At 41.6% G+C, this 22,870-nt stretch overlaps 1 protein-coding gene across 1 annotated transcript in view; it reads right to left on the reverse strand.

Moving 5' to 3' along the window:
• Positions 1 to 127: 127 nt before the first annotated feature.
• The window catches only part of ahnak (AHNAK nucleoprotein), a 30,737-nt gene continuing 7,994 nt past the window's right edge, over positions 128 to 22,870 (reverse strand). The window contains exons 3-6 of the mRNA XM_029511849.1: positions 19,901 to 19,954; positions 19,604 to 19,760; positions 19,236 to 19,453; positions 128 to 19,127 (exon numbers count right to left, since the gene is read on the reverse strand). Of these exons, the coding sequence (XP_029367709.1) occupies positions 270 to 19,127; positions 19,236 to 19,453; positions 19,604 to 19,760 (19,233 nt within the window). The 5' untranslated portion in view covers positions 19,901 to 19,954 and the 3' untranslated portion in view covers positions 128 to 269. The remainder of the gene's footprint in view (positions 19,128 to 19,235; positions 19,454 to 19,603; positions 19,761 to 19,900; positions 19,955 to 22,870) is intronic.

The following is a 22,870-nucleotide window of genomic DNA, read 5'->3' on the forward strand; positions in this document are numbered from 1 at the left end:
CTGATATTGATGGCATTTTGATTTTCGGTCCTTTGAGTTTTCCATCAGGACCTTCAATGTCAATCTCCGGAGCTTTAATGTCAACCTCAGGTGCCTTCACATCAATGTTTGCTTTGGGAAGATTGATGTCAACATCTGGACCCTCCACTTTTGGACCTTTGAATCCAAATGATGGCATTTTGATTTTTGGCATCTCAAATCCCCCTTTTGGACCTTCAATGTCAACTTGTGGACCTTTAATATCAATATCAGGTGGTTTTATGTCTCCCTCAATTTTTTGGAACTGACACATCCACATCACCTTTGAGTTTGGGACCTTTCAGATGGAAATCCACATCTGGCATGGAGATTTTCGGTCCTGAAATGCTTGGCATGTTGAACTTGGGTCCCTTAATCTTTCCACTCGGGCTTTCAATGTCCAGTTCAGGTCCTTTGATATCCAGTTCAGGGGCTTTAATATCAACATCAGCTTTTGGCAGGCTGACATCTATTTCTGGCCCTTCAAGTTTTGGACCTTTGCCCCCAAATGATGGCATTTTGAATTTAGGCATTTTAAATCCTCCTTTGTGACCTTCAATGTCAATGTCTGGTCCTGCAATGTCCACCTTCGGACCTTTGATGTCACCTTCAATCTTTGGAATTGACACATCTGCATCTCCTTTTATTTTGGGTCCCTTCAGTTTAATATCCCAATCTGGCATTGTGGGTCCTGATATGGATGGAAGCTTAAATTTCGGTCCTTTGAGTTTTCCATCAGGACCTTCAATGTCAATCTCCGGAGCTTTAATGTCAACCTCAGGTGCCTTCACATCAATTTTTGCTTTGGGAAGATTGATGTCAACATCTGGACCCTCCACTTTTGGACCTTTGAATCCAAATGATGGCATTTTCATTTTTGGCATCTCAAATCCCCCTTTTGGACCTTCAATGTCAACTTGTGGACCTTTAATATCAATATCAGGTGATTTTATGTCTCCCTCAATTTTTGGAACTGACACATCCACATCACCTTTGAGTTTGGGACCTTTCAGATGGAAATCCACATCTGGCATGGAGATTTTCGGTCCTGAAATGCTTGGCATGTTGAACTTGGGTCCCTTAATCTTTCCACTCGGGCTTTCAATGTCCAGTTCAGGTCCTTTGATATCCAGTTCAGGGGCTTTAATATCAACATCAGCTTTTGGCAGGCTGACATCTATTTCTGGCCCTTCAAGTTTTGGACCTTTGCCCCCAAATGATGGCATTTTGAATTTAGGCATTTTCAATCCCCCTTTAGGGCCCTCAATGTCAAATTCTGGACCTTCAAGATCAACCTTGGGACCTTTGATGTCACCTTCAATCTTTGGAATTGACACATCTGCATCTCCTTTTATTTTGGGTCCCTTCAGTTTAATATCCCAATCTGGCATTGTGGGTCCTGATATGGATGGAAGCTTAAATTTCGGTCCTTTGAGTTTTCCATCAGGACCTTCAATGTCAATCTCCGGAGCTTTAATGTCAACCTCAGGTGCCTTCACATCAATGTTTGCTTTGGGAAGATTGATGTCAACATCTGGACCCTCCACTTTTGGACCTTTGAATCCAAATGATGGCATTTTGATTTTTGGCATCTCAAATCCCCCTTTTGGACCTTCAATGTCAACTTGTGGACCTTTAATATCAATATCAGGTGGTTTTATGTCTCCCTCAATTTTTGGAACGGACACATCCACATCACCTTTGAGTTTGGGACCTTTCAGATGGAAATCCACATCTGGCATGGAGATTTTCGGTCCTGAAATGCTTGGCATGTTGAACTTGGGTCCCTTAATCTTTCCACTCGGGCTTTCAATGTCCAGTTCAGGTCCTTTGATATCCAGTTCAGGGGCTTTAATATCAACATCAGCTTTTGGCAGGGTGACATCTATTTCTGGCCCTTCAAGTTTTGGACCTTTGCCCCCAAATGATGGCATTTTGAATTTAGGCATTTTAAATCCTCCTTTGTGACCTTCAATGTCAATGTCTGGTCCTGCAATGTCCACCTTCGGACCTTTGATGTCACCTTCAATCTTTGGAATTGACACATCTGCATCTCCTTTTATTTTGGGTCCCTTCAGTTTAATATCCCAATCTGGCATTGTGGGTCCTGATATGGATGGAAGCTTAAATTTCGGTCCTTTGAGTTTTCCATCAGGACCTTCTATGTCAATCTCCGGAGCTTTAATGTCAACCTCAGGTGCCTTCACATCAATGTTTGCTTTGGGAAGATTGATGTCAACATCTGGACCCTCCACTTTTGGACCTTTGAATCCAAATGATGGCATTTTCATTTTTGGCATCTCAAATCCCCCTTTTGGACCTTCAATGTCAACTTGTGGACCTTTAATATCAATATCAGGTGATTTTATGTCTCCCTCAATTTTTGGAACTGACACATCCACATCACCTTTGAGTTTGGGACCTTTCAGATGGAAATCCACATCTGGCATGGAGATTTTCGGTCCTGAAATGCTTGGCATGTTGAACTTGGGTCCCTTAATCTTTCCACTCGGGCTTTCAATGTCCAGTTCAGGTCCTTTGATATCCAGTTCAGGGGCTTTAATATCAACATCAGCTTTTGGCAGGCTGACATCTATTTCTGGCCCTTCAAGTTTTGGACCTTTGCCCCCAAATGATGGCATTTTGAATTTAGGCATTTTCAATCCCCCTTTAGGGCCCTCAATGTCAAATTCTGGACCTTCAAGATCAACCTTGGGACCTTTGATGTCACCTTCAATCTTTGGAATTGACACATCTGCATCTCCTTTTATTTTGGGTCCCTTCAGTTTAATATCCCAATCTGGCATCGTGGGTCCTGATATGGATGGAAGCTTAAATTTCGGTCCTTTGAGTTTTCCATCAGGACCTTCAATGTCAATCTCCGGAGCTTTAATGTCAACCTCAGGTGCCTTCACATCAATGTTTGCTTTGGGAAGATTGATGTCAACATCTGGACCCTCCACTTTTGGACCTTTGAATCCAAATGATGGCATTTTGATTTTCGGCATCTCAAATCCCCCTTTTGGACCTTCAATGTCAACTTGTGGACCTTTAATATCAATATCAGGTGATTTTATGTCTCCCTCAATTTTTGGAACTGACACATCCACATCACCTTTGAGTTTGGGACCTTTCAGATGGAAATCCACATCTGGCATGGAGATTTTCGGTCCTGAAATGCTTGGCATGTTGAACTTGGGTCCCTTAATCTTTCCACTCGGGCTTTCAATGTCCAGTTCAGGTCCTTTGATATCCAGTTCAGGGGCTTTAATATCAACATCAGCTTTTGGCAGGCTGACATCTATTTCTGGCCCTTCAAGTTTTGGACCTTTGCCCCCAAATGATGGCATTTTGAATTTAGGCATTTTCAATCCCCCTTTAGGGCCCTCAATGTCAAATTCTGGACCTTCAAGATCAACCTTGGGACCTTTGATGTCACCTTCAATCTTTGGAATTGACACATCTGCATCTCCTTTTATTTTGGGTCCCTTCAGTTTAATATCCCAATCTGGCATTGTGGGTCCTGATATGGATGGAAGCTTAAATTTCGGTCCTTTGAGTTTTCCATCAGGACCTTCAATGTCAATCTCCGGAGCTTTAATGTCAACCTCAGGTGCCTTCAGATCAATGTTTGCTTTGGGAAGATTGATGTCAACATCTGGACCCTCCACTTTTGGACCTTTGAATCCAAATGATGGCATTTTGATTTTTGGCATCTCAAATCCCCCTTTTGGACCTTCAATGTCAACTTGTGGACCCTTAATATCAATATCAGGTGATTTTATGTCTCCCTCAATTTTTGGAACTGACACATCCACATCACCTTTGAGTTTGGGACCTTTCAGATGGAAATCCACATCTGGCATGGAGATTTTCGGTCCTGAAATGCTTGGCATGTTGAACTTGGGTCCCTTAATCTTTCCACTCGGGCTTTCAATGTCCAGTTCAGGTCCTTTGATATCCAGTTCAGGGGCTTTAATATCAACATCAGCTTTTGGTAGACGGACATCTATTTCTGGCCCTTCAAGTTTTGGACCTTTGCCCCCAAATGATGGCATTTTGAATTTAGGCATTTTCAATCCCCCTTTAGGGCCCTCAATGTCAAATTCTGGACCTTCAAGATCAACCTTGGGACCTTTGATGTCACCTTCAATCTTTGGAATTGACACATCTGCATCTCCTTTTATTTTGGGTCCCTTCAGTTTAATGTCCCAATCTGGCATTGTGGGTCCTGATATGGATGGAAGCTTAAATTTCGGTCCTTTGAGTTTTCCATCAGGACCTTCAATGTCAATCTCCGGAGCTTTAATGTCAACCTCAGGTGCCTTCACATCAATGTTTGCTTTGGGAAGATTGATGTCAACATCTGGACCCTCCACTTTTGGACCTTTGAATCCAAATGATGGCATTTTGATTTTCGGCATCTCAAATCCCCCTTTTGGACCTTCAATGTCAACTTGTGGACCCTTAATATCAATATCAGGTGATTTTATGTCTCCCTCAATTTTTGGAACTGACACATCCACATCACCTTTGAGTTTGGGACCTTTCAGATGGAAATCCACATCTGGCATGGAGATTTTCGGTCCTGAAATGCTTGGCATGTTGAACTTGGGTCCCTTAATCTTTCCACTCGGGCTTTCAATGTCCAGTTCAGGTCCTTTGATATCCAGTTCAGGGGCTTTAATATCAACATCAGCTTTTGGCAGGGTGACATCTATTTCTGGCCCTTCAAGTTTTGGACCTTTGCCCCCAAATGATGGCATTTTGAATTTAGGCATTTTCAATCCCCCTTTAGGGCCCTCAATGTCAAATTCTGGACCTTCAAGATCAACCTTGGGACCTTTGATGTCACCTTCAATCTTTGGAATTGACACATCTGCATCTCCTTTTATTTTGGGTCCCTTCAGTTTAATATCCCAATCTGGCATTGTGGGTCCTGATATGGATGGAAGCTTAAATTTCGGTCCTTTGAGTTTTCCATCAGGACCTTCAATGTCAATCTCCGGAGCTTTAATGTCAACCTCAGGTGCCTTCACATCAATGTTTGCTTTGGGAAGATTGATGTCAACATCTGGACCCTCCACTTTTGGACCTTTGAATCCAAATGATGGCATTTTGATTTTCGGCATCTCAAATCCCCCTTTTGGACCTTCAATGTCAACTTGTGGACCCTTAATATCAATATCAGGTGATTTTATGTCTCCCTCAATTTTTGGAACTGACACATCCACATCACCTTTGAGTTTGGGACCTTTCAGATGGAAATCCACATCTGGCATGGAGATTTTCGGTCCTGAAATGCTTGGCATGTTGAACTTGGGTCCCTTAATCTTTCCACTCGGGCTTTCAATGTCCAGTTCAGGTCCTTTGATATCCAGTTCAGGGGCTTTAATATCAACATCAGCTTTTGGCAGGCTGACATCTATTTCTGGCCCTTCAAGTTTTGGACCTTTGCCCCCAAATGATGGCATTTTGAATTTAGGCATTTTCAATCCCCCTTTAGGGCCCTCAATGTCAAATTCTGGACCTTCAAGATCAACCTTGGGACCTTTGATGTCACCTTCAATCTTTGGAATTGACACATCTGCATCTCCTTTTATTTTGGGTCCCTTCAGTTTAATATCCCAATCTGGCATTGTGGGTCCTGATATGGATGGAAGCTTAAATTTCGGTCCTTTGAGTTTTCCATCAGGACCTTCAATGTCAATCTCCGGAGCTTTAATGTCAACCTCAGGTGCCTTCATATCAATGTTTGCTTTGGGAAGATTGATGTCAACATCTGGACCCTCCACTTTTGGACCTTTGAATCCAAATGATGGCATTTTGATTTTCGGCATCTCAAATCCCCCCTTTGGACCTTCAATGTCAACTTGTGGACTCTTAATATCAATATCAGGTGATTTTATGTCTCCCTCAATTTTTGGAACTGACACATCCACATCACCTTTGAGTTTGGGACCTTTCAGATGGAAATCCACATCTGGCATGGAGATGTTCGGTCCTGAAATGCTTGGCATGTTGAACTTGGGTCCCTTAATCTTTCCACTCGGGCTTTCAATGTCCAGTTCAGGTCCTTTGATATCCAGTTCAGGGGCTTTAATATCAACATCAGCTTTTGGCAGGCTGACATCTATTTCTGGCCCTTCAAGTTTTGGACCTTTGCCCCCAAATGATGGCATTTTGAATTTAGGCATTTTCAATCCCCCTTTAGGGCCCTCAATGTCAAATTCTGGACCTTCAAGATCAACCTTGGGACCTTTGATGTCACCTTCAATCTTTGGAATTGACACATCTGCATCTCCTTTTATTTTGGGTCCCTTCAGTTTAATATCCCAATCTGGCATTGTGGGTCCTGATATGGATGGAAGCTTAAATTTCGGTCCTTTGAGTTTTCCATCAGGACCTTCAATGTCAATCTCCGGAGCTTTAATGTCAACCTCAGGTGCCTTCACATCAATGTTTGCTTTGGGAAGATTGATGTCAACATCTGGACCCTCCACTTTTGGACCTTTGAATCCAAATGATGGCATTTTGATTTTCGGCATCTCAAATCCCCCTTTTGGACCTTCAATGTCAACTTGTGGACCTTTAATATCAATATCAGGTGATTTTATGTCTCCCTCAATTTTTGGAACTGACACATCCACATCACCTTTGAGTTTGGGACCTTTCAGATGGAAATCCACATCTGGCATGGAGATGTTCGGTCCTGAAATGCTTGGCATGTTGAACTTGGGTCCCTTAATCTTTCCACTCGGGCTTTCAATGTCCAGTTCAGGTCCTTTGATATCCAGTTCAGGGGCTTTAATATCAACATCAGCTTTTGGCAGGCTGACATCTATTTCTGGCCCTTCAAGTTTTGGACCTTTGCCCCCAAATGATGGCATTTTGAATTTAGGCATTTTCAATCCCCCTTTAGGGCCCTCAATGTCAAATTCTGGACCTTCAAGATCAACCTTGGGACCTTTGATGTCTCCTTCAATTTTTGGAACTGACACATCCACATCACCTTTGAGTTTGGGACCTTTCAGATGGAAATCCACATCTGGCATGGAGATTTTCGGTCCTGAAATGCTTGGCATGTTGAATTTTGGTCCTTTGATTTTTCCACTTGGACTCTCAAATTCAACTTCAGGTCCTTTAATATCCAGTTCAGGGGCTTTAATATCTACGTCAGCTTTTGGAAGGTTTATATCAACATCTGGACCCTCCACATTTGGACCTTTGCCCCCAAATGATGGCATTTTGAATTTAGGCATTTTAATTCCGCCTTTGGAACCCTCAATGTCAATGTCTGGCCCTTCAAGTTTAATCTTTGGAGCCTTTATATCTCCTTCGATCTTTGGAACTGACACATCTGCATCTCCTTTCATTTTGGGTCCCTTCAGTTTAATATCCCAATCTGGCATCGTGGGTCCTGATATGGATGGAAGCTTAAATTTCGGTCCTTTGAGTTTTCCATCAGGACCTTCAATGTCAATCTCTGGAGCTTTAATGTCAACATCAGGTGCTTTCACATCAATGTCTGCTTTAGGAAGGTTTATATCAACATCTGGACCCTCCACTTTTGGACCTTTGAATCCAAATGATGGCATTTTGATCTTTGGCATCTCAAATCCACCCTTTCCTCCTTCAATATCAACCTCTGGACCTTTGATATCAACCTCAGGTGTTTTTATTTCTCCTTCTACCTTTGGCACTGACACATCAACACCACCTTTGACTTTTGGACCTTTCAGTTTGAAATCCACATCTGGCATGGAGATTTTCGGTCCTGAAATGCTTGGCATGTTGAATTTGGGTCCTTTGATCTTGCCAGTAGGACTCTCCAAGTCAACCTCGGGAACTTCAATGTCTCCTGACGGCATTTCTATGTCACCTTCAATTTTGGGACCTTTCACATTCACATCACCCTTTATTTTTGGTCCTTTCAGATTGATATCCCAGTCTGGCATCTTTGGACCTGATATGGATGGCAGCTTTACCTTTGGTCCCTTAAATTTTGCATCAGGGCCTTCAACATCAATACTATGACCATCCATGTCAATTTCAGGTCCCTGGACCTTTATGTCAGTTTTTGGGAGATTAACATCAACTTCAGGACTCTCCAACTTGGGACCCTTAATGCCAAAAGAAGGCATTTTGATTTTTGGCATTTCAAATCCCCCACCTCCTTCAATTTCAGCCTCTGGAACTCTGATGTCAACATCAGGTCCTTTCATGTCCCCTTTTACCTTTGGAACATTCACATCCAGATCACCTTTAAGTCTGGGACCTTTCAAGTTGAAATCCACATCAGGTAAGGAAAGTTTTGGTCCAGATATACTTGGCATTTTGAGTTTTGCTCCTTTGACTTTTCCTTCAGGGCCCTCAAGTTTAACATCTGGCGCTTCAATGTCAGCATCAATCTGAGGAGTTTTTATATTCATTCCTGCTTTGGAAACATTAAGATCAACATCTGGCACTTCAACCTTTGGTCCTTTGAATCCAAATTTTGGCATCTTAAATTTGGATCCTTTTGTTTTTGGACCAGACAATCCCAGGTCAACATCAAGACCTTCGGTACTACCAGCTTTTCCCTTGATGCTGATATCCCCTTGTACCAATTTCACATCAGCATCTGGGGCCTTTACTTTTGGACCCTTAAATCCAAACTTTGGCATTTTAAATTTTGTTTTCTTTGTCCCGATTTCAGGAGCATCAACTGTAACATCTGGGCCCTCAATTTGAGCTTTTGGAAGTTGAACATCCCCTTTCAAATCACTTTTCAACTTTGGTCCCTTCAGGTTAATATTAACATCTGGTAGTGATACTTTTGGTCCAGATATTGTTGGCAATTTGATGTCTGGACCAGAAAATTTTCCCCTTTGAGATTCCAAGTCAACATTAGGACCTTTGATCTTTACCTCGGGTGTTTTTAATTCTCCTTCTACCTTCGGCACTGACACATCAACGCCACCTTTGACTTTTGGACCTTTGAGGTGGAAATCCACATCAGGCATTGATATTTTGGGTCCAGAAATTGATGGCATGTTGAATTTGGGTCCTTTCAATTTTGCATCTGGTCCTTCAATGTTGACATCTGGTGCTTTGATGTCAATGTCAGGTGCCTTAACGTCAATATTGGCTTTAGGAAGACTTACATCAACATCTGGGCCCTCAACTTTTGAACCCTTCATTCCAAATGATGGCATTTTAATTTTTGGCATCTCAAATCCTCCTTTTGGGCCTTCAATATCAACCTGTGGACCTTTGATGTCAATCTCAGGTGTTTCTATGGCTCCTTTTATTTTTGGAACTGAGAAATCCACATCACTTTTGAGTTTGGGGCTTTTCAAATGGAAATCAACATCAGGCATTGAGATTTTTGGTCCATGAATAGTTGGCATGTTGAATTTGGGTCCTTTGATTTTTCCTTCAGGGCCTTCAATGTCAATCTCTGGAGCTTTAATGTCAACATCAGGTGCTTTCACATCAATGTCTGCTTTAGGAAGGTTTATATCAACATCTGGACCCTCCACTTTTGGACCTTTGAATCCAAATGATGGCATTTTGATCTTTGGCATTTCAAATCCTCCCTTTCCGCCCTCAATATCAACCTCTGGACCTTTGATGTCAACTTCGGGTGTTTTTATTTCTCCTTCTATCTTCGGCACTGACACATCAACACCGCCTTTGACTTTTGGACCTTTGAGTTTGAAATCCACATCAGGCATTGAGATTTTGGGTCCAGAAATTGATGGCATGTTGAATTTGGGTCCTTTCAGTTTTGCATCTGGTCCTTCAATGTTGACGTCTGGTGCATTGATGTCAATGTCAGGTGCTGTCACATCAATGTCGGCTTGAGGAAGGCTTACATCAACATCTGGGCCCTCACCTTTTGGACCTTTTATGCCAAATGATGGAATTTTGAACTTTGGCATTTTGAATCCACCTTTGGGACCTTCAATGTCAACATCTGGTCCTTCAATGTCCACGTCAGGAGCTTTTATGTCTCCTTCTATCTTTGGAAGTGAAACATCCACATCTCCCTCAACCTTGGGACCTTTCAATTTCAGGTCAAACTCTGGCATTTTCGGTCCTTTTATCGTTGGCATCTTAAGTTTTGGTCCTTTGATTTTTCCTTCAGGGCCTTCAATGTCGATCTCTGGAGCTTTAATGTCAACATCAGGTGCTTTCACATCAATGTCTGCTTTAGGAAGGTTTATATCAACATCTGGACCCTCCACTTTTGGACCTTTGAATCCAAATGATGGCATTTTGATCTTTGGCATCTCAAATCCTCCCTTTCCACCTTCAATATCAACCTCTGGACCTTTGATATCAACTTCGGGTGTTTTTATTTCTCCTTCTACCTTCGGCACTGACACATCAACACCGCCTTTGACTTTTGGACCTTTGAGGTGGAAATCCACATCAGGCATTGAAATTTTGGGTCCAGAAATTGATGGCATGTTGAATTTGGGTCCTTTCAGTTTTGCATCTGGTCCTTCAATGTTGACGTCTGGTGCGTTGATGTCAATGTCAGGTGCTGTCACATCAATGTTGGCTTGAGGAAGGTTTACATCAACATCTGGGCCCTCAACTTTTGGACCTTTTATGCCAAATGATGGAATTTTGAACTTTGGCATTTTGAATCCACCTTTGGGACCTTCAATGTCAACATCTGGTCCTTCAATGTCCACGTCAGGAGCTTTTATGTCTCCTTCTATCTTTGGAAGTGAAACATCCACATCTCCCTCAACCTTGGGACCTTTCAATTTCAGGTCAAACTCTGGCATTTTGGGTCCTTTTATCGTTGGCATCTTAAGTTTTGGTCCTTTGATTTTTCCTTCAGGGCCTTCAATGTCGATCTCTGGAGCTTTAATGTCAACATCAGGTGCTTTCACATCAATGTCTGCTTTAGGAAGGTTTATATCAACATCTGGACCCTCCACTTTTGGACCTTTGAATCCAAATGATGGCATTTTGATCTTTGGCATCTCAAATCCTCCTTTTCCGCCTTCAATATCAACCTCCGGACCTTTGATGTCAACTTCAGGTGTTTTTATTTCTCCTTCTACCTTCGGCACTGACACATCAACACCGCCTTTGACTTTTGGACCTTTGAGGTGAAAATCCACATCAGGCATTGAGATTTTAGGTCCAGAAATTGATGGCATGTTGAATTTGGGTCCTTTCAGTTTTGCATCTGGTCCTTCAATGTTGACATCTGGTGCTTTGATGTCAATATCAGGTGCCTTAACGTCAATGTTGGCTTTAGGAAGGTTTACATCAACATCTGGGCCCTCAACTTTTGGCCCTTTCATGCCAAATGATGGAATTTTGAACTTTGGCATTTTGAATCCACCTTTGGGACCTTCAATGTCAACATCTGGTCCTTCAATGTCCACGTCAGGAGCTTTTATGTCTCCTTCTATCTTTGGAAGTGAAACATCCACATCTCCCTCAACCTTGGGACCTTTCAATTTCAGGTCAAACTCTGGCATTTTGGGTCCTTTTATCGTTGGCATCTTAAGTTTTGGCCCTTTGATTTTTCCTTCAGGACCTTCAATGTCGATCTCTGGAGCTTTAATGTCAACATCAGGTGCTTTCACATCAATGTCTGCTTTAGGAAGGTTTATATCAACATCTGGACCCTCCACTTTTGGACCTTTGAATCCAAATGATGGCATTTTGATCTTTGGCATCTCAAATCCTCCCTTTCCACCTTCAATATCAACCTCTGGACCTTTGATGTCAACTTCAGGTGTTTTTATTTCTCCTTCTACCTTCGGCACTGACACATCAACACCGCCTTTGACTTTTGGACCTTTGAGTTTGAAATCCACATCAGGCATTGAGATTTTGGGTCCAGAAATTGATGGCATGTTGAATTTGGGTCCTTTCAGTTTTGCATCTGGTCCTTCAATGTTGACGTCTGGTGCTTTGATGTCAATGTCAGGTGCCTTAACATCAATGTTGGCTTTAGGAAGGTTTACATCAACATCTGGGCCCTCAACTTTTGGACCTTTTATGCCAAATGATGGAATTTTGAACTTTGGCATTTTGAATCCACCTTTGGGACCTTCAATGTCAACATCTGGTCCTTCAATGTCCACGTCAGGAGCTTTTATGTCTCCTTCTATCTTTGGAAGTGAAACATCCACATCTCCCTCAACCTTGGGACCTTTCAATTTCAGGTCAAACTCTGGCATTTTGGGTCCTTTTATCGTTGGCATCTTAAGTTTTGGCCCTTTGATTTTTCCTTCAGGGCCTTCAATGTCGATCTCTGGAGCTTTAATGTCAACATCAGGTGCTCTCACATCAATGTCTGCTTTAGGAAGGTTTATATCAACATCTGGACCCTCCACTTTTGGACCTTTGAATCCAAATGATGGCATTTTGATCTTTGGCATCTCAAATCCTCCCTTTCCACCTTCAATATCAACCTCTGGACCTTTGATGTCAACTTCAGGTGTTTTTATTTCTCCTTCTACATTCGGCACTGACACATCAACACCGCCTTTGACTTTTGGACCTTTGAGGTGGAAATCCACATCAGGCATTGAGATTTTAGGTCCAGAAATTGATGGCATGTTGAATTTGGGTCCTTTCAGTTTTGCATCTGGGCCTTCAATGTTGACGTCTGGTGCTTTGATGTCAATGTCAGGTGCCTTAACATCAATGTTGGCTTTAGGAAGGTTTACATCAACATCTGGGCCCTCAACTTTTGGCCCTTTCATGCCAAATGATGGCATTTTGAACTTTGGCATTTTGAATCCACCTTTGGGACCTTCAATGTCAACATCTGGTCCTTCAATGTCCACGTCAGGAGCTTTTATGTCTCCTTCTATCTTTGGAAGTGAAACATCCACATCTCCCTCAACCTTGGGACCTTTCAATTTCAGGTCAAACTCTGGCATTTTGGGTCCTTTTATCGTTGGCATCTTAAGTTTTGGTCCTTTGATTTTTCCTTCAGGGCCTTCAATGTCAATCTCTGGAGCTTTAATGTCAACATCAGGTGCTTTCACATCAATGTCTGCTTTAGGAAGGTTTATATCAACATCTGGACCCTCCACTTTTGGACCTTTGAATCCAAATGATGGCATTTTGATCTTTGGCATCTCAAATCCTCCCTTTCCGCCTTCAATATCAACCTCTGGACCTTTGATATCAACTTTGGGTGTTTTTATTTCTCCTTCTACCTTCGGCACTGACACATCCACATCACCTTTGACTTTTGGACCTTTGAGGTGAAAATCCACATCAGGCATTGAGATTTTAGGTCCAGAAATTGATGGCATGTTGAATTTGGGTCCTTTCAGTTTTGCATCTGGTCCTTCAATGTTGACGTCTGGTGCTTTGATGTCAATGTCAGGTGCCTTAACGTCAATGTTAGCTTCAGGAAGGTTTAAATCAACATCTGGGCCCTCAACTTTTGGACCTTTTATGCCAAATGATGGAATTTTGAACTTTGGCATTTTGAATCCACCTTTGGGACCTTCAATGTCAACATCTGGTCCTTCAATGTCCACGTCAGGAGCTTTTATGTCTCCTTCTATCTTTGGAAGTGAAACATCCACATCTCCCTCAACCTTGGGACCTTTCAATTTCAGGTCAAACTCTGGCATTTTGGGTCCTTTTATCGTTGGCATCTTCAGTTTTGGCCCTTTGATTTTTCCTTCAGGACCTTCAATGTCGATCTCTGGAGCTTTAATGTCAACATCAGGTGCTTTCACATCAATGTCTGCTTTAGGAAGGTTTATATCAACATCTGGACCCTCCACTTTTGGACCTTTGAATCCAAATGATGGCATTTTGATCTTTGGCATCTCAAATCCTCCCTTTCCGCCTTCAATATCAACCTCTGGACCTTTGATGTCAACTTCAGGTGTTTTTATTTCTCCTTCTACCTTCGGCACTGACACATCAACACCGCCTTTGACTTTTGGACCTTTGAGTTTGAAATCCACATCAGGCATTGAGATTTTAGGTCCAGAAATTGATGGCATGTTGAATTTGGGTCCTTTCAGTTTTGCATCTGGGCCTTCAATGTTGACGTCTGGTGCTTTGATGTCAATATCAGGTGCCTTAACGTCAATGTTAGCTTCAGGAAGGTTTACATCAACATCTGGGCACTCAACTTTTGGACCTTTCGTGCCAAATGATGGAATTTTAAACTTTGGCATTTTGAATCCACCTTTGGGACCTTCAATGTCAACATCTGGTCCTTCAATGTCCACGTCAGGAGCTTTTATGTCTCCTTCTATCTTTGGAAGTGAAACATCCACGTCTCCCTCAACCTTGGGACCTTTCAATTTCAGGTCAAACTCTGGCATTTTGGGTCCTTTTATCGTTGGCATCTTAAGTTTTGGTCCTTTGATTTTTCCTTCAGGACCTTCAATGTCGATCTCTGGAGCTTTAATGTCAACATCAGGTGCTTTCACATCAATGTCTGCTTTAGGAAGGTTTATATCAACATCTGGACCCTCCACTTTTGGACCTTTGAATCCAAATGATGGCATTTTGATCTTTGGCATCTCAAATCCTCCCTTTCCGCCTTCAATATCAACCTCTGGACCTTTGATGTCAACTTCAGGTGTTTTTATTTCTCCTTCTACCTTCGGCACTGACACATCAACACCGCCTTTGACTTTTGGACCTTTGAGTTTGAAATCCACATCAGGCATTGAGATTTTAGGTCCAGAAATTGATGGCATGTTGAATTTGGGTCCTTTCAGTTTTGCATCTGGGCCTTCAATGTTGACGTCTGGTGCTTTGATGTCAATATCAGGTGCCTTAACGTCAATGTTAGCTTCAGGAAGGTTTACATCAACATCTGGGCACTCAACTTTTGGACCTTTCGTGCCAAATGATGGAATTTTAAACTTTGGCATTTTGAATCCACCTTTGGGACCTTCAATGTCAACATCTGGTCCTTCAATGTCCACGTCAGGAGCTTTTATGTCTCCTTCTATCTTTGGAAGTGAAACATCCACGTCTCCCTCAACCTTGGGACCTTTCAATTTCAGGTCAAACTCTGGCATTTTGGGTCCTTTTATCGTTGGCATCTTAAGTTTTGGTCCTTTGATTTTTCCTTCAGGACCTTCAATGTCGATCTCTGGAGCTTTAATGTCAACATCAGGTGCTTTCACATCAATGTCTGCTTTAGGAAGGTTTATATCAACATCTGGACCCTCCACTTTTGGACCTTTGAATCCAAATGATGGCATTTTGATCTTTGGCATCTCAAATCCTCCCTTTCCGCCTTCAATATCAACCTCTGGACCTTTGATGTCAACTTCAGGTGTTTTTATTTCTCCTTCTACCTTCGGCACTGACACATCAACACCGCCTTTGACTTTTGGACCTTTGAGTTTGAAATCCACATCAGGCATTGAGATTTTAGGTCCAGAAATTGATGGCATGTTGAATTTGGGTCCTTTCAGTTTTGCATCTGGGCCTTCAATGTTGACGTCTGGTGCTTTGATGTCAATATCAGGTGCCTTAACGTCAATGTTAGCTTCAGGAAGGTTTACATCAACATCTGGGCACTCAACTTTTGGACCTTTCATGCCAAATGATGGAATTTTAAACTTTGGCATTTTGAATCCACCTTTGGGACCTTCAATGTCAACATCTGGTCCTTCAATGTCCACGTCAGGAGCTTTTATGTCTCCTTCTATCTTTGGAAGTGAAACATCCACGTCTCCCTCAACCTTGGGACCTTTCAATTTCAGGTCAAACTCTGGCATTTTGGGTCCTTTTATCGTTGGCATCTTAAGTTTTGGTCCTTTGATTTTTCCTTCAGGACCTTCAATGTCGATCTCTGGAGCTTTAATGTCAACATCAGGTGCTTTCACATCAATGTCTGCTTTAGGAAGGTTTACATCAACATCTGGGCCCTCCACTTTTGGCCCTTTGAATCCAAATGATGGCATTTTGATCTTTGGCATCTCAAATCCTCCTTTTCCGCCTTCAATATCAACCTCCGGACCTTTGATGTCAACTTCGGGTGTTTTTATTTCTCCTTCTAACTTCGGCACTGACACATCAACACCGCCTTTGACTTTTGGACCTTTGAGGTGGAAATCCACATCAGGCATTGAGATTTTGGGTCCAGAAATTGATGGCATGTTTAATTTGGGTCCTTTCAGTTTTGCATCTGGGCCTTCAATGTTGACGTCTGGTGCTTTGATGTCAATGTCAGGTGCCTTAACATCAATGTTGGCTTTTGGAAGTCCTACATTAACATCTGGGCCCTCACCTTTTGGACCTTTCATGCCAAATGATGGAATTTTGAACTTTGGCGTTTTGAATCCACCTTTAGGACCTTCAATGTCAACATCTGGTCCTTCAATGTCCACGTCAGGAGCTTTTATGTCTCCTTCTATCTTTGGAAGTGAAACATCCACATCTCCCTCAACCTTGGGACCTTTCAATTTCAGGTCAAACTCTGGCATTTTGGGTCCTTTTATCGTTGGCATCTTAAGTTTTGGCCCTTTGATTTTTCCTTCAGGACCTTCAATGTCGATCTCTGGAGCTTTAATGTCAACATCAGGTGCTTTCACATCAATGTCTGCTTTAGGAAGGTTTATATCAACATCTGGACCTTCCACTTTTGGACCTTTCATGCCAAATGATGGCATTTTAAACTTTGGCATTTTGAATCCACCTTTGGGACCTTCAATGTCAACATCTGGTCCTTCAATGTCCGCCTCGGGAGCTTTTATTTCACCCTCAATCTTTGGAAGTGAAATATCCACATCTCCCTCAACCTTCCGACCTGTTAATTTGATGTCAAATTCTGGCATCTTTGAACCTTTTATCATCGGCATCTTAATCTTGGGTTCTTTCAGTTTTGCATCTGGTCCTTCAATATCAATTTCTGGAGCTTTAATGTCAGCATCAGGTACTTTTACGTCTCCTTTAATCTTCGGAAGTGAAACATCCACTTTACTGTCAACATTAGGACCTTTTAATTTGATGTCAATTCCTGGTCCTTTCATGCTTGGTACTTTAGGTACTTTGATGTTTCCATCAGCTCCCTGAATTTCAATTTCAGGAGCTTGAATGTCAACCTCAGGGGCTTTCACATCAATGTTTCTGCTTGGAAGGTTTACATCAACCCCTGGACACTCCACTTTTTGACCACTAATGTTAATTGATGGCATTTTTCCTTTGGGCATCTCAAATCCACCCTTTTGCCCTTCAATGTTAACCTTGGGGCCCTTGATGTCGACTTGAGGTGTTCCTATTTTTCCTTTTGTCTTTGAAGCTGACATATCCACATCACTTTTGATTTTTGGACCCTTGGCACTCACATCCACATCTGGTATTGAGATTTTTGCTCCTGATATGTTGAATTTTGATCCTGAAATATTACCACTTGGAGTCTCTATGTCAATTCCTTTCCCTTTGACTTTCATTTCAGGAGCTTTTATGTCAGTGTCTGGTTTTGGAATATCAGCATCAACTTCCAGTCCTTCCATTTTTGAACTTTTTATTCCAAATGATGGGATTTTAAATTTAGGCATTTTAAAGCCTGCTTCATACCCCTCAGTCTCAATATCTGGACCATCAACATCCACTTTGGGTGCTTTTATGTCTCCTTGTATCTTCGGCATTGACACATCTCCTTCAGCTCTTGGACCTTTCAGTTTGATATCTACATCTGACATCTTGAGTTGTGTTTTAGGGCCTTCAAAATCAGCTCCTGGAATTTTGACCTCAAATCCTCCTGCTTTTCCAGTATCTATTTCTGGTCCCTTAATCTTAATCAATGATGTTTTTGTGAGACCTTCAATCTTTGGAACTGAAACATCTGCCTTGAGCTTGGATCCTTTCAGATCAACATCACTGTCTTCCGTTGTGTCTCCTTTTTTAGATGACATTTTGAATTTCAGTCCCTCTGTTTTTATTTTACCACCTTCACTGTCTGGAACTTTAAAGTCAACTTTAGGTGTTTTAATATCTACCTGGGGTGCCTTTATTGCTTCCTCTGTCTTTGGCATTTTAACGTCAACACCAGACATCTCCATTTTGTATGTACTATCACTTTTTGGTGCTTTGGTTTGGATGCTCATTTCAGGTGCTGTCACCATGAAGTCACCAGCAGCTGCATCTTTTCCAGATGTTTTTATTCTTCCCTTTGTACTTGGCAAGTTGACATCAACATCATCTTTCAGCTTTGAACTTGAGAGGTTAACATCCATACCTGACACTGAAATTTTGCCCCGGCCTGAGGCAGTATTGTCTAATGATACTGCTGGTCCTACTATCCTACCTCCACCATGTCTGACATCTGAAATATCAATAGAGCCTGATCCTTTTGCCTGTGGACTACTGATGGTAATTTCAGATACGGTCACCTTTGTTTTCTCACCTAACTCCTCGTCAGTGTTTCCCTGCTTTGTTTTATCAATAGAAGTTGTCAAAATCTGCATGCCTTTTCCTGGTAGAGACAGAGTAAGTGACCCTCCATTTTCATCAGCTGAGGCTACCTCTGCACCTCCAAATCCTCCCACTGTAACACGCTTACTCCCAGTGTTTGTGCTGTCTTTTAGTTTCATACTTGTCTCTGACACCCGAATGCTTCCATCTCCTTGCTCACAACTCCCTGTTGAGATCTCAATGCCTCCCTGACTACTACCTGTTATTCCAAAGTTTGGCCCTTTAAACCTAACACCTGTATCTCTTTCTTTTTCTACCTCTTTTGTTGTTGTTGTGGTCTTTACTCCTCCACCGCTCCAATGTGTTTCTGTGGAGCTAATGTGTGGCCCAGTGTAAGAAACATTGCTTGACTCAAAAACTCCCTCCTCTAATCCCATTTTACCTGAAGGACTGCCATGTGAAATTCTGATACGAGGAGAGCCATCTCCTGATTCGTGCCTTAGCCCCTTGAACTCTGGGCCTGAAAGTTCAAGTTGCTCACTTATGCCACTCGGCATGTCCACAGTGTAGGTAGTGATGCGACGGGTGATGGTGGTAATTGTGCTGCCATCGCTGCTTGTGCTGCTGTGCCGCTCTGTGCGAACATCCACTCCTTCTGCAAGGTCTTCAGACTTCAGCCTTGGTTTGATCTTTTTTGTGTATATTCTCTTATAGTCCTCATCGTCTCCGCTCTTTTGAAAGAAAAACAAGAAGGGAAACAACAGGAAAATGTTAACACCATTTATTTTTTCTGTACCCCACAAACAAGTCATACATTATCCAAATAATTAAGTACTTACAAGGATGATGTCTGGACTGGAACCTCCAAACCGGGTCTTCCCTTCCCACGTCAGTGTACCCATCGGTGAACGACATGGTGTGCTCAAGGGCGAGCAGCAAGGGGATTTGTTTTGTAGTTTCAGTCCAACTTTGTGACGGTTCAGTGTCTTCAGCAGCTCAGCTGTTTCTTCCGAGCTCATGTTATCAAAGTAGATAGTGGCACCTACAATCTGGTCACCTAAGAATTATGTGCAGACAGCAGCAAAAAAAATCAAGGAAAAAGAAAAAGTCTTTTAAGTATACTTGAGATAAGTCAACACGTACGTGAAATATATTTAGCTTTGACTTAATAAAAATTGAGATCAGGAGAAAGAAATTAATTTCCTACCTTCATATACTTTTCCAGACCGTGCAGCAGGGGATTCTCCTTTCACTTCCTTGACAAAGATCTCTCCTTCACTTGTCTGTTCAATGGTTAGGCCAGTTTTGTCTGGACCTTCCCAGTCTGGGAAGAGTACTTCCCTGGTTTCTTCCTCTTCAGACATCTATCAACATAAACATTCAGATGATGGGTTCATGAGAAGAAACAAGCTTTCTGGAAGGAACATATATATTGGCTTCAAAGTATACAGAAAAAATATAAAATACCACTCTCAAAAAATACTTTAAAATGCTCAATAAATACCTTATTTTGTTTCTCTTTTTAACCCCTTGTGTGATGGAAAGTGCCTTGGTTTTCCTACAAAACGAAAAGTGATATTATTATTAGTATTATTATTGTAAAAATCATGATGTACAACAAAAGAAGCACATAAGTTCACAAAGTATATACTAAGAAAAATATATTAACATCTACCACGCCCACTTTTTAACAGTTGGTCCAGTTTGTAGGATCCAACAGTGGACACTAGATGGTGGTAAACCCTTGTCAGACAACACAGCCTGAAGCCCTGAAAACTGCAGAACACCAACCCATTCTCTCCCTCGCCCACGTGTGTTTTGTTTTGGAAATATGGTTGGAGTCAAACTGCACCCTGCCTTTAGAAAAGTAGTCAGATCCTATGCCCACACCCCTGCTCCAATGTCAATAAAGAGAACAATGATTGTCGAAGCTACCCCGCTTTAGGAAAACAAAGAGAGGTGCGGACATACATACTAACGGATACTTTATATCTGCATGTTACCACTCAGCCTCCTACATCTTGGCAAACATCACTAAAATGTTAAATTTATGTTCATATATGCTTAAACACACAATGCACAGCAAATTTCTACTGTCTTTGCATTTTAAAATATACACTTAAGGTGCAAACAGAAATACAAAAGTGTATTTCGTGTGACTTACAGGGTGTGGTCATTAATGATCTGCTATATGTGGATATAGTAGATCATTAAAGATAATATCTTTAAACAAGTACACAATGTTCTTTGACTCAAGCCACTTTGTTGCGCAAACAATGGTTTGCATGTTCTTAAATTGCAATTATTTGCCCCACATTTACACATACCTACATCAGTGGCAGACTGGGCAGGTATAAAATGCATGATTTCATTGTCCAGTAGGTCCAATGAATGAAGAGAATGCTGATAACAAGTAACAGAGCTGGTTTAGAAATTTAAAAAGATAGGTCTTTCAGCTTGCGTGTGTTCTCATAGCTTGAGCATCTGATTTGATCATACCAACACCAGCTGGTCAATATTTCACAACACTGAAACTTTTTTCTGTGTAACAAGTCATTTTAGTGAGAGAATCATTCTGGTGGGGCCTCGTGTGGCTCCCCCTTCAAAGTTCGCTTTCACCAAATTGTCTGTTTGCCTGTAATCATTCAATGCAAATGACAAAAGACTCCATGGGATGACACAAAAGACATGGGATGTGAGTCATGGTGGTGAATGGTGGCTTGTGTTTTTTTGAGACTGACTAAAAAGGTACAGCCCACAACACATAAATAGAGACCAAATGGGGTGAACAATGCATTGTTGGGATTCAAAAATTTAAGGTCACTTCAACGTTTTTCAGACCTCCAAGTCAAAAATTGATTTGATCACTGTTATCTTTGCCAATGTTGTTTGCACAGGAAATAATTAATTAAAATTGCACATAAAGTTTTCCTTATTATTTTGCAAATGTAAATTAAATATGAATGGAAATGGATAGTAACACCAGTGAGCCAAAAATCCCTTCCCCACTCAGTGAAGCTGCCACCCTGTTCTGTAAGATAACAAGTGCTTGGGAATAAGAGGAACCTCAGACAATGATAATCAAACAGCTGTTTGAAACATGCATAAGTCAGTTAACTGCCATCTGCCACTCTCCACATAGCTAAAATATAGTATCATTATTATTTATCCCAAGAGGACAAAACCAGAGTTTTGACTAGTTTGCCTGTAAGTCAAATGTCAAATGTAATGTAATCTGATATGTTACCTCAAGAGCAATTTTTATTCAACATTACCATGCATACGTCAAAATAACTTGATTAATTTCCAATAACTTAACATGGAATATATATGTGTGTGAAAAGAAAATTTTGTCTAGATATTTCCACATCAGACTCACAACAAACAAAATTGTTTCAATAAAAACAATGAAACTGAAATTAGCATCGCAAAAAATTATAATATGGTGTATAGAGTATATCGGCAAACGGAATGTAAAAGGATTTGCAGACCCTTCCTAAATTGGTGGAGCCTGCCCAAAGACATAACACCAATTAACGCAAGCCAATAAATAGACTGGTCCTCCATGACTAGGGACACTGGAAAATGTGGGCAATGCTTTGAGGTCATTTCGAAGCCTCTTATCTAAAATAGCCTTTTGCAGACGCTTGGGGCTAAATATAAAGGGCCATGGCCACCAACAGTGATGGGAATGGTGTTGATGTCAAAGAAGATGCCGTTCACTTGTATTTTTATTCCCCTTCTTTGTCTAGCTTTCAGTATTGTAACTTATCACCTCAAGCTTTAAATCTGATCCATTATTCACAGCAAAGAAACTGAAGAGTAGACCAATAATTGTATACATATATATATAAATCAAGCTTTATCAAATTAATTAGTTTATATCAAATTCCATTTAGGTCAGCCCAGACTGTCAGTCATAGTGTCTTAATAAGGCCCCTCTGATCCGACCTGAGAGTATCTGGACTGAACAAATGAGCATATTCCCCATGGCTCACAACAGGGCTCTGTTTCCACATACAACTCTTCCCACTCAGTCAATCAAAACCGCCAGAAATAACTGAAAATGGAAGCACATCAAGTCTCACACAAGGTACGTATATTGTTGCGTGCAAGATATATAGAAAGTGAAGGAAACACCTGTGTGTTTCCCCCAAGAGCAAAGGAAGGAAAACCTTTTTTTTTTTTTTGAAGGTCCAACCTCAGGACACAATTGGCTCTTTTTCTTTGTTTTCCCTCCCTATCTAACTGCATTTCCCCCTAAAACCACCTTTTAAATTTTTTTTTATCTTTTTTCCTCCTCCTGCATTTCGCTCTTTCTCTGAGGCGCTCTGAGAGAGAGCAGTATCTGTGCTGTTCTTATTTTCACCGCTTTGACATGTTTCTGCCAACAAGCTGCAGGGAGGAGTCGAGGCTCGTACTAATATAGGCGAGAAGGAAGGAACTTAGCGAGCGGGAGGGCGATGGAAAGATG

This window comes from Echeneis naucrates, chromosome 10 (assembly GCF_900963305.1).
Source record: "Echeneis naucrates chromosome 10, fEcheNa1.1, whole genome shotgun sequence".
NCBI lineage: Eukaryota > Metazoa > Chordata > Actinopteri > Carangiformes > Echeneidae > Echeneis > Echeneis naucrates.